A 14,365-nucleotide genomic window follows, 5' to 3' on the forward strand; every position below is an offset into this window, starting at 1 on the left:
AATGAAAGAATTTTGTGTGCATGTATACACTCATTCCTCTTTAAATTAATTCCGGTCTTTCTGCGCATGCTCGTTTCCTTGCCCTTCTGGCGCGATGACGTATATAGTGCGCATAGCAACGGGCTGCATAGCAACAGGCTGAGATAGAGCAGTCGGACTTGTTGCACTCACTGGTTTCCATTCGCCACAGCACGGTCTTCTATCTCCCTTCTTCGACCTTCTACCTCCCTTCTCCTCCTCAACAGATGAAGCATTAGCAGAAAAAGATTGTTGTCGTACTGCTGCTTCAAGAATATAACCAAAACAAGCCTGAAAAAGGCACTAAGAACGACATCGTCAAGCATCTTGTTATCCGGAGCAAGGACCACAGTGTTTTCTTCCGGTAAACGTAAACACGTAACATCCGCCCCGCCCCCTATCCAATCAGAAACCTTCCCTGCCCCAAACCTTGCGCAGACCCGAATAAAGGTGATTGAACTGATCCCCCATGTAAACCCTCATTCGGAATGGATATTTCCCATGTAAACTACCTGGAAAAACTTTAATTCCGAATGATTTCATTCAGATTTATTTCATTCCGAATGAGAAGCCATCATGTAACCGTAGCCAGTGTCGGGCTTTCATGATATCAGATTTTCACTTAACGGTTATTATTGACAGAAAAGATCATGATAACAATATTATTGCAATACTGGAAAAAATTACTGTGAGTCAAACTAAACTTTAACTTTATTTATTTTTGTATGCTTGTTTCTGGCACATAAATAACACTCAAAATACGAGTGTAGGGAGGTGGAGGCGAGACTGTATCCATAACTTTAAGTGTACAAAAGAGCAATTACAGTTAATGGACAGTGAAAAGGCAACCAGATGGCTTTGCAGGTGGGAGATAAAGTCAGAACAGAAAGAAATGGAAATGATTTAGGCACTGGATTCTGTATCTGTATCTCATGATATTATCAGGTGTATTATTAACACTATATCAATATTTCATTTTTAAATATCGTCATCTATACTGGTATATCACGACACCTGTACATCAGTGAATTACAGTTTGACAGTTTCTCTTTCTATTCCATTGGCACCTTTAAAGGAAGAGTTTGACATTTTGTGAAGTATGCTTATTTGCTTAAGAGATGGATAAGAAGATTGATACCACTCTCATATCTGTTAGCTTACAGTTAGCTTAGCATAGAGACAGAAAGCAATGAGAAACAGCCTGGCTCTGTCCAAAGTAAAAAAGAAATACGCCTACCAGCACCTCTGAGGCTTGGAAAAATTAACTCAAGTTAAACGTGTTTATTAATTAGCTTAAAGCCCAGTTCAGACCGAAGATTTGCAACGAGACGAAACTGTTTTAGAACGTTGCAGGGAAAAGTTGCAGCTGATGGTGTCACCTGCAACTCAGCTGGTTTGATCACCGGTGGCTGGTTTTAGAATGTAAAGCTCATCACCTGTTTCTACAGCTAATTGGCTTGTAGTGAAGTCCGATGGTCGAGTGTTTCGCTTATTCGCTTTCTGATAAAGTTTGATACCACTCTAATATTTTACCGTTGAGCATAAGCCATTAGCTGCTTTGCTTTGCTTAGCTTAGCTTAGCTTAGCTTAGCTTAGCTTAGCTTTGGGCAAAGACTGGAAACGGGGAAATGGCTAGTATGGCTCTATTCAGAGGTCACAAGTCTATCATGTTTGTCAAATTCCATCACTCTCAGGCAATCAAATACCAACACTTTCTTGTGCCTTCGGCGTGTCATACTGATGCCAAGAGCACCCTTTGGCTCTATGAGACCCACCATTTAACACCTGTATGTGATGCAGAGCAGTTCCCTAGCTGAAAGTTGTGATAACACATGGTAAAAGTTGTCAAACAGTCGCAGTAAGATTTAGGCAACAAAACTCCTGTTTTGGGTTAAATTTGACAAAATCTGAGAGCCTCCTGTTAGAGGTGTTCTGGGGATGTCCAACTGGTAGGAGGCCCCGAGGCAGAACCAGAACACACTGGAGGGATTATATATCTCATCTGGCCTGGGAATGCCTCAGGGTCCCCCAGGAGGAGCTGGAAAGTGTTGCTGGGGAGAGGGACGTGTGGGGTGCTTTGCTCAGCCTGCTGCCCTCGTGACCTGGCTTCGGATAAGCGGATAAAAATGGATGGATGGACATCAGGTGACAGATGGACGTCATTTACAAAACGTTATTCTGTAACAGCTCTGACTTTTAGTTTCACATGATCACGAACAGTGGCGTCCTGGGTGAAAATCTGTTTGTTGGACCCGTCCACCCCCCTCCCCACCCTACACTGACTCTTTCACTTTCTGCACTACGTCAGTTGATCCGAGTGTCAAATATTGCTGTGGATAAGTTTAAATCGGAGTTCGCTGAAAGCCAGGTGTGTCTCACTGAGACAGCAAAAGGTGGAGTTGGTATCACACGCCAAGGGCCGTGTCAAAGCATTGGTATTTGACGACCTGGGAACAAGAACAGGCTGAATAAGCATATCTCCTCAAATACTAAACTACTTCTCTCAAACTGATGGTTACAGTTTTCTGCCCATAATTTAATAGTTAAAATCTTTACGTGTGTGTGTTAAACAATATTCAGCGTTACTATGAATCTTTTGCCAGGTTAATGTGTCACAGGAGGGCTCGTCATCGCTCCTATATCAGTGCAGCTTTCCCCTAACTCAACTCCTTTACACCTTACACCTCTGAATCATAATGAGCGTCCAGAGAGGAGCCCAACTGAAATCATTTTTAGGCGTCTCAGCATGTGGAGCACATCATAAAGCTCCTCATTATGCTATATTGCTTCCTCTGTCTTCTCTTGCCAGGTTTTGCACGTAATCTCTCTGAGGGGACCGATGCCAATTACACCGAGTATGTGGCCACTAGATGGTACCGCTCTCCTGAGCTGCTGCTCGGGTACGTCCCCTCATTTTTCAGTTTTGTCCAGTAGTTCAGTCACTGGACTGACATAGCCTTTTAATAACTGTTCTTATGCCTGGCCTTCATCCAACAACCTCTGAAATCTGTGGTCCCAGGGCTCCTTACGGGAAGGCAGTGGACATGTGGTCAGTGGGCTGCATCTTAGGAGAGCTGAGCGACGGGCAGCCTCTGTTCCCGGGAGAGAGCGAGATCGACCAGCTTTTTACCATCCAGAAAGTGTTGGGACCCCTGCCACCGGAACAGATGAAGCTCTTCTATAACAATCCTCGCTTCCACGGGCTGCGGGTAATGCCAGGCAGCTCTTCACACTCTTTACCCCAGTTCTCACTACGGCTCACTCTGCTGACCCCTCCCCTCCTCGCTGCTCTTATTACGACTCCTCTCCTTTTCTTCCATCACTCTCGACTTGATCTCCTCTCTGTCTCTATCTACCTCCTCCTCTTTTTCTTCTTCCCTTATTTATTTTCTCTCCCTGCTATGTCTCTGCACTCTCTGCTTGTTTTTTTTTTTCCTCTCCTGGCTGAGTTTGCTGTGCCGTGACTGATTGGATCACAATGACTCATCGTGTATCATGTATCCTGTACGCTCTGTGAAGGGGGGCTGTGATAAGTCTTCAGTGGCAGGCTGCTGGTACGACAGACCTGGATTGTCCTTCCCCTTCCCAACCTGCCCACGCCTCCGGATATAATTATTAGTTTGCAAACTGCCCCTCTGTGAATACCTGACAGTAAATACCCACTAATGAGAACCCTGTGTGATAATGCTGCTTTTTTATTTTAAATTTTGGACTCTTGTGGGTATAAAAATTTGGTTAAAGGAAAATTTGGTGAGCCTAAATTCCAGCTCATAAATACAAGTTGTTTTTCTACAATAAAATGCTCTCCTCAGTAAGACAGGCACATGTTGGACAGGGATGTTTGTTGACTAAACAGCCAGCACCTGCTATTGTTAGTACTCGCTCAAAGAAAAAATAAAATCTCTGTTCTCCTCAATGTTTCTGTGCCAGCTGAGAGCCAGCAAACTTCACTCATCAGTGGACACTCATGTTTAAACCCCCTGAAACAGTCAAGTTATCTTCACCATGGCAGAGGATACCAAGAGAAAAGCAGACTGAAGGAACCATACACACGGTTTTTACTGAAATATTAATGCATCAGACCAGCGAGAAACCACACAACACTTGTGAGCGAACACAGGACGTTTGATCGCCGTTTTATCACGTTAGCCACCTACGGTGTGCTTTCTGTAACACTCAGAAATGTGTGATGTAAAAAGAACATCTTCTGGATGTTTTTTGGCAAACAGCAGATTCACAACAGTCAGGAGAGAAATTCTATCAAAACGAAAGGTTGACGGAGGAATATTGAACGTGGAAGAAAGCACATGCAGCAGGGCTCCTGTTAGTCAGAGAACAGCAGATGCAAAATGTGATTTCAGGAGATGCAGAAGAAAGTGAGATTTAAAAAAGTGGTCAGTCTTGATGAGTGGGCATTTATGAAAAATTTTACAAGAGCATTACCACAATTAATCATACTGACTTAGATTAGATTAGTAACTCTAGTAATTATATAGTAGTAATCGTTTGGTCACACATGTACAGTGACAAAAAAAAAAATACAAGTCAGACATGTCACTGCAGACCACATAATATGCAGACTGCTGCAACACTAGAGACACAAACGAGCAAAGTAACAGATAATCCAAGAGGACATTACTGTCGCAGAGCAGCCCACCTCACCACTAGAATAAAAAAATATTTATTTAAAGGGGAACTGCTGTGTTTTCAACATGGGCCCTATTATCTAGGGATGCGCACGATTAGTCGTCTAAACGATTGAACGTCCGCCCCCTCACTAGTCGGCACCAGAAAAATTAGTCAGTTAAACCAATTAATGTTCATGTACATATTCATATTCATGCACAAGGCCACTTAACTGTCATGCAGCCGCCCGCCACTAGTGGGTGCTACAGAGCCGTCAGGCAGCAGTCCCCCGTGGTAATGCTTGAGTAGACAGGAATCAGGACATATTTTACACTTGGAGCACACAACAGGAAATTGTCAGTGTCAGAATTGTTCTCACTTACTGAAAATAATCTGGTTCAGGTGAGCAGTGGCACCTGGCTAAAGCGTGCACGAGGCAGGACACACATGGATTACACCGCGGTCACATAGCCAGTTCGTAATTTGGCCATAAACAACCAAGTCTCTTGCCGTTATGTTAATTTGTCTAATGATTTTGGCGTTGGCTCTTACTGACAGAAGTTCCAGAATCTCGTCCTTCCTCCAGTTTGATATTTTAGTTGCCGTCTTTGTGTAAATGACGCTTCTTCTTCACCCTCAGATGTTTGTTTTCTTCTGGTTTTCCTGCGAGCCATGTGATAGAAATATCATCAGCGCGCACTGTCACTGTGAATTCTCCAGACATATAACTGCTCTGTTCAATCGGACACTACACAGACTTTGTACTAGGGAGCTGTAGGGTGGGAATCAGAGGATCCACAATGCCACATTATTGTGATTTTAAATGTGTTGCGATCAAAATTTTTTTCCCCCACCCCCGGGGATCTGACAGGATAAAGTCAGTTTAATGTCTGATTCATTTGATTCAAACATTAGTGTTTTCACATACAGCTCCTCTAGGAAATTTCCTGTTTGCAGTGCATGTGTAAAAGGGACACAAGTGACTTGTGGGAACAACCATCTTTTAAATTTGGTCCAGTATTGTGAGAGAGCGCTGCAGGTGGCAGCTGTGAAACAAGCTGCAAAGGAACCACTGACGCCGATCAGCCAAAACATTCAAACCACTGACAGGTGAAGTGACTAACTCTGATTATTTTGTTCCAATGTATTGTTCTGCTGGGAAACCTTTGGTTCTGGCATTCATGTGGATACCACCTGACATGTTCCACCCATTCAAACACCGTTGCAGACCAATTACCCCCCTCATGGCAACAGTACTCCCCAATGGCAGTGGCCCCCCAGCAGAATAATGCGCCATGCCACACTGCAAACATGGCTCAGGAATGGCCCAAGGAATGTGACAAAGACCTCAAAGTGTCAACCTGGCCTCCAAATTCCTCAGATCCCAATCTGAATGAGCATCTGTGGGACGTTCTGGTACCTCAGAGGTACCCCTAATCCACGGTGAGGTGTCTCTGACATGACCTGTGGTGTTTGGCGCTAGGGTGATGGCTTCGGGTCATTTGAGACCTGTCAGTTGTGAGGTGGGGTACCAGCACGTCCCAAGATGCCCCATCAGATTGGGGTGTGGGAGATTTGGAGGCCAGGTCGACACCTTGAGCTTTTAGTCATGTTCCTCAGGCCGTTTCTGAGCAGTTTTTGTGGTGAGGCATGGCTCATCTTTCTGCTGGGGGGCACTGCTATCAGGGAGTACGGTTGCCCTGAGGGGGGGTTACTTAGAACACAGCAGTGTGTAGGTGGGTGGAGGGTGTCAAGTGGCATCCACATGAATGCCACGACCAAAGGTCTCCCAGCAGAACATTGCACTATAACAAAATGATCGATGTTACTCACTTTACCCACCACTGGTTTTCATGTTTTGGCTGATCGGTGTAGAGGTGTTAAAAAAGGTCTTAAAGAGTCTTAAACTTAACTTGGTCATACTGTATCTGTAGACACCTTGCTTTTGCTGACCCAGTCTGTTTTGTATCCAAGTCTCGCTAAAGGAGAAGTCTGTACCACATTATCGAAATCCGCTAAGTATTCAGACATGACATTGAAAATGTTTAGATAAGTGTAAAATATGCTTTCTGTACTGCAACACAACTCACGATTGCACTCCTCTCACCGTCATCACTAACATTCCCACTGTTTTCAAGTCTCATGAGATTTCAGAATGAGTCTTAGCGAGACTTGGAGCAGAGCGACCGAAACAAGCAAAGGGTACTGCAGAACATTTGATTTCTCTGTAGGGTCCTTTCTGTAATCTTTTAAGACATTCATAATAACAATCTGAGCCTGTCTGTGGCAAAAACAAGCACTTCTAGTAGACATTAATTGACAAGGCCCACCGGCCCTGAGCGGTTATATTGCAGCCTTTTTCTTTCTCAAGACTGGACCAATTTAAAAATTGTGATTCCCACGAGTCACGTAGACACAAAAACATGAGAAAATAGGGTCTAAGTTGAAAAACACTGGAGTTCCCCTTTAATACTGTCAGTGTATGAATAAATAAGCCTTAGAATAAGTGATGGATCTGAAAACCAGTCCAATAAAACAGGTAATTACTATAAAATAAAAGCAGTTATTTGTACAATGAAACAATTTCAACTAATTGTAACCTTTCTGAAACCTCCTGCTTAAAATCTAAAAAGTCAGAAGGATTGTTTCAGTGCTGATTATTGATGAAAACTGGCTCTTAAGATCAATAACCAGCCCCTTTGTCTCATTAATATTTAGGTTCAATTGTAATGAAAACTAGTTGATTACACAACCTCCTTGACTCTACACACAAAGCACAGGTGGCTGCTAGTTTTGGTCTCTCCACAAAGTAGTGATTTTTCGATGGTTTATCACTTGGACATGTGTTGTGGCTGCATTTTTTGGCTGTACTATCATCTGCCGTTTCTTGTTTTAGTTCCCTGCTGTGAACCACCCCCAAACCTTGGAGCGAAGATACCTGGGAATCATCGGCGGAGCCCTGCTGGACCTGCTAAAGGTAGGGATCACAGTTCTGGCAAAGCTTGCAAAGCTGCGAAGATGTTTTTTTGGTTTTGTTTTGTTTTGTTATTTCTACCTTTTATCAGATTCGATTTATTCCTGCTCACACACACTGCTGTGAAAAGATACTCTGTAACTAAAAAATTTCAGCAATTACACATCTGATAATTGCATCATAATCATTGTGTTTACGTCGTGACTACATGATGCTTCTTCAGGGCTGCAGCATCTCTCAGCTCATATCCTGGTTCCAGCACTGCTGTTATTGCTGTGTCTGCACTGTAAACAGGAGCTCCATGTCAAGAATGTGGGCTGTGCTTGTGCACTTGCGCTTTTCCCAGCAGATAATGACTCACTGCTAATATAATGTCATCTCAGGACTGACTTCAGCAAGGACAGGCAGCTCTCTCGTCACCAATCAGGCTTTCTTGAGATATCGATTTGACTAAATATGTTTGCTAATTGCTGATACAAAGATGTACGGCTTGTAAAGAGTAACTATTGGTCTTTTTTGTCCTGAGAAAGAGAGAAAAGTGGCTGCCACTGGAAACTGTAGTTACACAAACCATCCCCAGTTCACAGGTTTTATTTTGAGTGCATTCATACAGGATTCAGCTTTCATTATTTATTTCATCAAGAAAAAAGCAAATGTCACAAATCATATTTCACATCATTGTTTAGCTTGTTTGGTAAGACACAATTAAATGTAGCAGCAGCCTGACTTTTATGATAATGGCGATGACTCATAGTAGCATGACTGTTTCAGTTTGTTTGTGAGGTCTGGATGCTCGGGGTGTCTCCAGGACTCACGGGCTCCCTCTGCGTGTGTTTGTTGTCAGAACCTGCTGCTGCTGAACCCGACAGAGCGCTTTCTCACAGAACAGAGTCTGAACCACCACGCCTTCCAGACCCTGCGGCTCGTGGAGCGGCCCGGCCCACCCACACCCACACCTGTACGCTCCTCCAAGAGAAAACCTCACCATGGAGACAACACCACCCCCAGCAGGTCAGCAGCGAGCACTGTGGACAGTTTAATCCTGTCGGTGTCTCCCTGTTGCTCAGATGCACGAGTTAATGTGTTGGTTTTTTATGCAAATGTGACCAGTTGTTTTCAGTCAACAGCCCCCCGAGGACCATTATCTGCATTATCTGAATTATCATGACATTTATGAAGAACGTGTTGCCCTTTGTCAGAGGATTCAGACATTTTCTGTTTGGTTTGGTTTCATTCAGTCATGAAGCCTATAAATAACACACTTTTGTTCACTTAAACAATAAACACAGATAAAATGACACAGACTCAACTCAGCTGGAGACATGGATGTGCAGAAACACAAAATGAACAGTTCAGATTCTAAAGAGCCTGATCTGTCAATTTTAACTTAATATAATATTATTATTTTGTACAACCTAAAGCGGATCTTTTGTTGCTTAAGACTCACATCTAGCTCCTGTCTTTAGTGGAAAAGGTTACACTCTGCATTCATTCCTGCGATAACTGAAGAATTTATCTGCTCCAGCTCCAGTCAGCAGTGATGGAAACATAATACTGAGGTGGAAATGCATTTTTGCCCTGTTTTTTGTTGTTTTGAACTTCTTTTTATTTTCAACAAGTTCAGTGCAGTCATGGTCATGGGGCGGTCGTTATGTTCACAGACACAGCCCATGCATAAATGTCTTGTAAAAGAGTCTGTGGAGCTAAGGATCTTTTCAATGTCCATTTTGGATTCCCACCATCCTCAGGTGTAAGGAAAATACACAATTATTAAAAAAAGAAAGAGCACACAGAAGAATAAACAGCAGCAATGGACTAAAAGTGAACTATAAATTAATACTTAGAAAGGTCTAAATGGGAGTTCAAAGAGTCCAGTAGATCACATCATTTAAATAAGGTGTGAAATGACAGGTGTTTGTAATATATGTTTTTAATTGCAGTCTAGCAGTTATACTTTCCATACAGAAGTATCCTTAATTTTCTCCCTCCATTGAGTTACCGTGGGGGCTTCGTCCTTAGCCAGGAAACTGTGATCATTTTCTTCACAAATAAAAGAAGGATTCTTAGTAATAATGTCCGGTTATTATATTCTACATCCCTTGATTATATTAATAGGAATTAAGTAGGTTCTAAGGCTTATTCTATATCCAAACATTTTTTTAATCTCATGTTGGATGTTTTGCCAATATCCTGCTAATTGTGGACAGTCCCAGAATATGTGTGTATGGTCTCCAACACTTATCTGACGAGCTACCAAATTGTGATGTCATCAGGTGGTATTTAAAAATCTCTTAATTTTCCATTCAAACTCCTTCCATATAGGGCTTGTAATATTTTATATATGTGATATAATACACTTTTTAACAGTTCCTTTAATTGTTAACATAAAAAAGTTTCGTCCAGTTTTCAGTGTAATGCTGTGACGCAAGTTGAAGTCTCTGCCCATGAAGAACATCATTTCAAATTTTGGTCACCAAGTTTAAAGGAGAGACCGCATAAGTTAAAGATATAAAAAACAAAAAGTAGCCGCCATAACATTTTCACCGGCCTCTGTTCTGCTTTCTACTGTGTACTAACCTGATTTCCCGCCTGTCCTTAACATTGAACATGACACACCATTAAAAAAATAAGAAAAAAGGCACGCTATTCTGCTGGCAGTGGGAAGTGAATTCATTTTGGTGGAAAAAGGTGAAAGACCACAGTAATAGAAATAACATGCATAGTCAGTCCTAGATTGTATTATAACCATACATGACATATTCTTGTAGTGAATATTAAAAAAAAATTCTGTTTAAAAAATTGTAGAGAGGCATTAGACTTCTGGACAATATTTGGAGCCACAGAATTTCCAGATAAAGGTTTGATCTACTGACCACTGCACGTATGTTACTGAGCCATGACCTTGTTCTTCATTGCAGGAGACATTGAGAAATCTGGTTTGAGCAAGTTTAGTATCCACTATTTAAGGCAAATAAAAAGACTGACTTTGACCAAAAGTCACATTTTGAACTCACTAATGAGTCATCAGTATAGAGAAGGAGCTCACAATCAATTGCAGATTTAATATAATTTATATGTATTAAAGTAGAAATAGTAGTGGTCCCAAGATTGATCCCTGGGGGGCACCACATTTGATTACAGTGTTTCCCATAGAGTTAGATTGTGTTCAGCAAACTTTATGTTGCTGCTGTTATACAGGTTAGACCCAGACGCTAAATTTTGGCTGAATTCGAGTTGCTACAGCCACCAACTGAAGGTCCGTTTCTGGAACTGCCTCCCGCTCTCTTCCTCTCAAAGTAGTCTCCTAGCAGAGGGACGGTAGGGTGCACTAGCTAATTCTCGTCTCATTTGTGGTCAGAAAGAGAAAGTGAGAACTGAGCAAGGAGGGGCTGAGCTAATCAATGGCCTGCATGCAGCTCTACAGTAAAATAAGAATTTACCAATTTTAGGTAGTGAAAAAAAAACTCCAGATAAAATCAATATGTGGCAGTGAAGTTTCATGAACAGTATATTGATGTAGATTTATTCTCTCTGCTCTTGCTCAGGAGCCATGGGGGAAAGAGCTCAGGAAGCCACCGCTCCAGCACCAGAGAGTGCTCTAGCTTGCCGCGGCACGAAGACCTCCACCCCAGCAACGATGGCTTTCTCAACGGCAACATGCCTGCAGCGATCAACCTCAGCCCCACCCTGCATCCCAAGAACTACCAGCCGCAGATCTTCAACCACTCCACCTCGTGCAACATGGACCTGGCCAGCAGCAACCTGCCCCATCTGCTCAGCCCAGGCGAAGCTAAGAGCAAGGGCGACTTTGACATGAACCTGGGGTCCAAAGTGTCCGACGGCCCCGGAGCCAAGTACCTCAAATCCAACTTTCGCTCACAGCAGAACCGCCATTCTTTTGTGGAGGGGAAGACCAACACGCTTCAATCAGGGGAGAAACACAGTCGACACAGCTACATGGAGTCCCACAGCTCCACGCCATCCTCCTCCAAGTTCGGCTACCTAAACTTGTCCAAGAGCTATGGCACTCTTAGCGACGCTAAGTCAGTGGGGAACTTAAATGATGTGCATCTTTACGCGGACGAGCCTACATCTCGTTATTTTCCCTCGAGCTGCCTCGACCTCACAGCCCCGAGCAGCCCAGCAGCTCGCCGAGTGGACAGACTGGGACCCGGCACAGCTGGCAGAGGAAGCATGCGCTCAGACAGAGAGAGCAACACCCTGGACTCGTCCTACAGGCGCTCATCAACCCGCCACAAGGGCTCCGAGGAGGCCAAATCGCCAGATGCTCTGGACCCTGGGGAAAGTGGCGTGGACAGGAGCCACGCTCACTCTCTGTCCGCCCCACACGACCCCCTGCCATACGGTCAGGGATACACCAGCCCCTTCTCCTCCCAGCAGCGGCCGCACCGCCACTCCATGTACGTACGGAGGGACCACCAGAGGACACACGGGGCGGAGGAGGGACTAGTGGTGGGGCAGGGCTTGCCCACCAGAGCCAGCAGCCTCCAGCTCCTGTCTCCGCAGCTGCAGCACCGCACGCTGCCTCGCCACTCTGGGGGCTCCTCCAGAGAGGAAGACATGAGCAGGGTCAGTCACCAGCCCACATCAAACCTCTCCAACCCTAAGGAAAGCCTAAGCCTACATGATCTAATCATACCAAATGCCTACACCAGGTTGTGTTGGATAACTCAGCCTCAGTCTCAGTTTCTACAACAAAGCAGCCAGGATTTATTCTGGTGGCGTCTGAAAATATCATGATCTGTGTTTAGGTTTTCAGCCAGATCTTTTTAGCCAGTTTCCCAGGTTTGTAGGAACGGCAGGATTAACAAAACCGCATCAGGTGTTAAGAGTGTGGCTTACTTGTTAGGATATACAGTGAATCATGTTACCTGTATATTTATATATACTGTATATACACATATAGTATATATATAGTGTGTGCGTGTGTGTATTTGTATGTGTGTGCTGCAATGCTGAGCTCACATCATGCTTCATCATGTCTCCATTAACAGAGCGAACAGGCACCCACTGAGGTCACCCACAGCAGACCCCCAATAAGGGACTCCACAAGGGACAACACAGCATCTTTTCACACACAGCGGCAAAAAAGCGAGGTCCGACATTCTGCCTGCACCCACCATTCCCCACCCACATCCAGTCTTCCGAGAGTGCGGATGTGGGTGGATACTGCTGTCATGAACTGCTCTCTCTCTCTCTCTCTCTCTCTCTCTCTTTCTCTTTCTCTTTCTCTTTCTGTGTCTCTGCGCATCAGATGCCTCTTCATTTTCTCTGTGTGCTTTGCTTCCCTTTAATGTGACTACTTATGATTGCACAGTCAAGCTTGTCACCAGAGCACATTTCAGTTTGATTCTGAAATACATTTGTAGCCTCTAGAGATGTTTTATGATAATGACCACTTGTAAATCAATACGCCTCCTCCTTTTCTCTCTCTTCTGTCAGGTAAATAAAAATATCAGCTCAGATAGAGAGGCATGCAAAGCAGTTGGCCTTTAGTGTTTTTTTTGTATGACTAGGTCTTGTGTTGTGACTCAGGTCGGCTTGTATCATGACCAGCAAGCAGAAGACGGAGGCTCCTCCAAAGAGAACCGCAACATCTACAGTGAATCCATGCCCAGGAGGGTGGGCAGCTTCTACAGAGGTTGGTTTAGTCACACTGATATCTCTGTCTTTCTTTCACATTTATTACAAATCACATATGATCAGGTGCTGACTTATCCTCATCTTTCATGTACTGTATATTCTGATCCATACTAGATGGTCATGCTGATACCAGAATTGATATTTTAAAAAATCTTTTAAGAAAGTGACAAAAAATTAGCATTAACATCTCATTTTTCAAAGGATCTATTACTTTCTAGTCTACAGCCACACCAGCAGCTCTGTGAGGCTGTAATTAAAGGGACAGGTCACCCCAAAATCAAAGACTTTTTCCTCTGAGCTCTACTGCTGTTTATCGATCTGCTAGCTGGCACTCGGCTTGTGGTGCTCAGCAGCCCCTAAAATACATTTGAAAAACTCAACAGTCTCTTTCTCTCGGGGGCGGCTGTGGCTCAGAGGCAGAGCGGGTTGTCTACCAATCATGTCGAAGTATCCTTGGGCAACATACTGAACCCCAAATTGCTTCTGATGGCTGTTACATCAGTGTGTGAGAGCATGTGAATGGTTACAGAGTAGCAGGTGGCACCTTGTATGGTAGCCTCGGCCACCAGGCGTGTGAATGTGACATGTAGTGTAAAAGTGCTTTGAGTGGTCAGACGACTATAAAAGCGCTGTACAAGTACAGTCCATTAACTATTTAACATCTTTCCAGAAATCATGATCCGGTGCATCTACTCATGCATGAGAGGCTCGTGCTCATGACAGCGTGAGATGTAAACGTTAATGGCGTCCTCCTCGGCTGAGCTGTACCGTTAGCTAGCTCAGTAGTGCTAGATGGGATGCAGTAGGTGCACACTTCCTTCTGCGCGGTGATAGTTGGGTAGAAAGAAAATAGTCCTTATATGAAACTGCTCACAACAAGGTTTGTGGATTATCTGAGTAACCAGGTCATGATTTTTGGAAAGAGACAGTTTATCAAATGTATTTTTTGGAGATTTGAGCACCACAAGCCAAGTGTCATCGAGTTCTATTATATTAGAAAGAAGGCAGACATTTCTGCAGCCGATATCTCCAACACTCAGCAGCTCACACCAAAACAATCTAGACAGATAAACAGCACGACAG

The 14,365-nt window shown here is 43.8% G+C and overlaps 1 protein-coding gene across 4 annotated transcripts in view; it reads left to right on the forward strand.

Annotated features, from left to right (window-relative positions):
• LOC117253927 (cyclin-dependent kinase-like 5) overlaps positions 1 to 14,365 on the forward strand; it is a 72,504-nt gene that overhangs the window by 47,568 nt on the left and 10,571 nt on the right. For 2 of the 4 annotated variants that reach the window (XM_033621809.2, XM_033621813.2), the window contains exons 8-14: positions 2,828 to 2,918; positions 3,038 to 3,227; positions 7,541 to 7,621; positions 8,463 to 8,629; positions 11,164 to 12,208; positions 12,634 to 12,735; positions 13,175 to 13,280. In XM_033621809.2, coding sequence (XP_033477700.1) covers positions 2,828 to 2,918; positions 3,038 to 3,227; positions 7,541 to 7,621; positions 8,463 to 8,629; positions 11,164 to 12,208; positions 12,634 to 12,735; positions 13,175 to 13,280 — 1,782 coding nt within the window. The remainder of the gene's footprint in view (positions 1 to 2,827; positions 2,919 to 3,037; positions 3,228 to 7,540; positions 7,622 to 8,462; positions 8,630 to 11,163; positions 12,209 to 12,633; positions 12,736 to 13,174; positions 13,281 to 14,365) is intronic. The other 2 variants (XM_033621812.2, XM_078168553.1) reach the window with 1 other exon arrangement.

This window comes from Epinephelus lanceolatus, chromosome 6 (genome assembly GCF_041903045.1).
Source record: "Epinephelus lanceolatus isolate andai-2023 chromosome 6, ASM4190304v1, whole genome shotgun sequence".
NCBI classification, from domain to species: Eukaryota; Metazoa; Chordata; class Actinopteri; order Perciformes; family Serranidae; genus Epinephelus; species Epinephelus lanceolatus.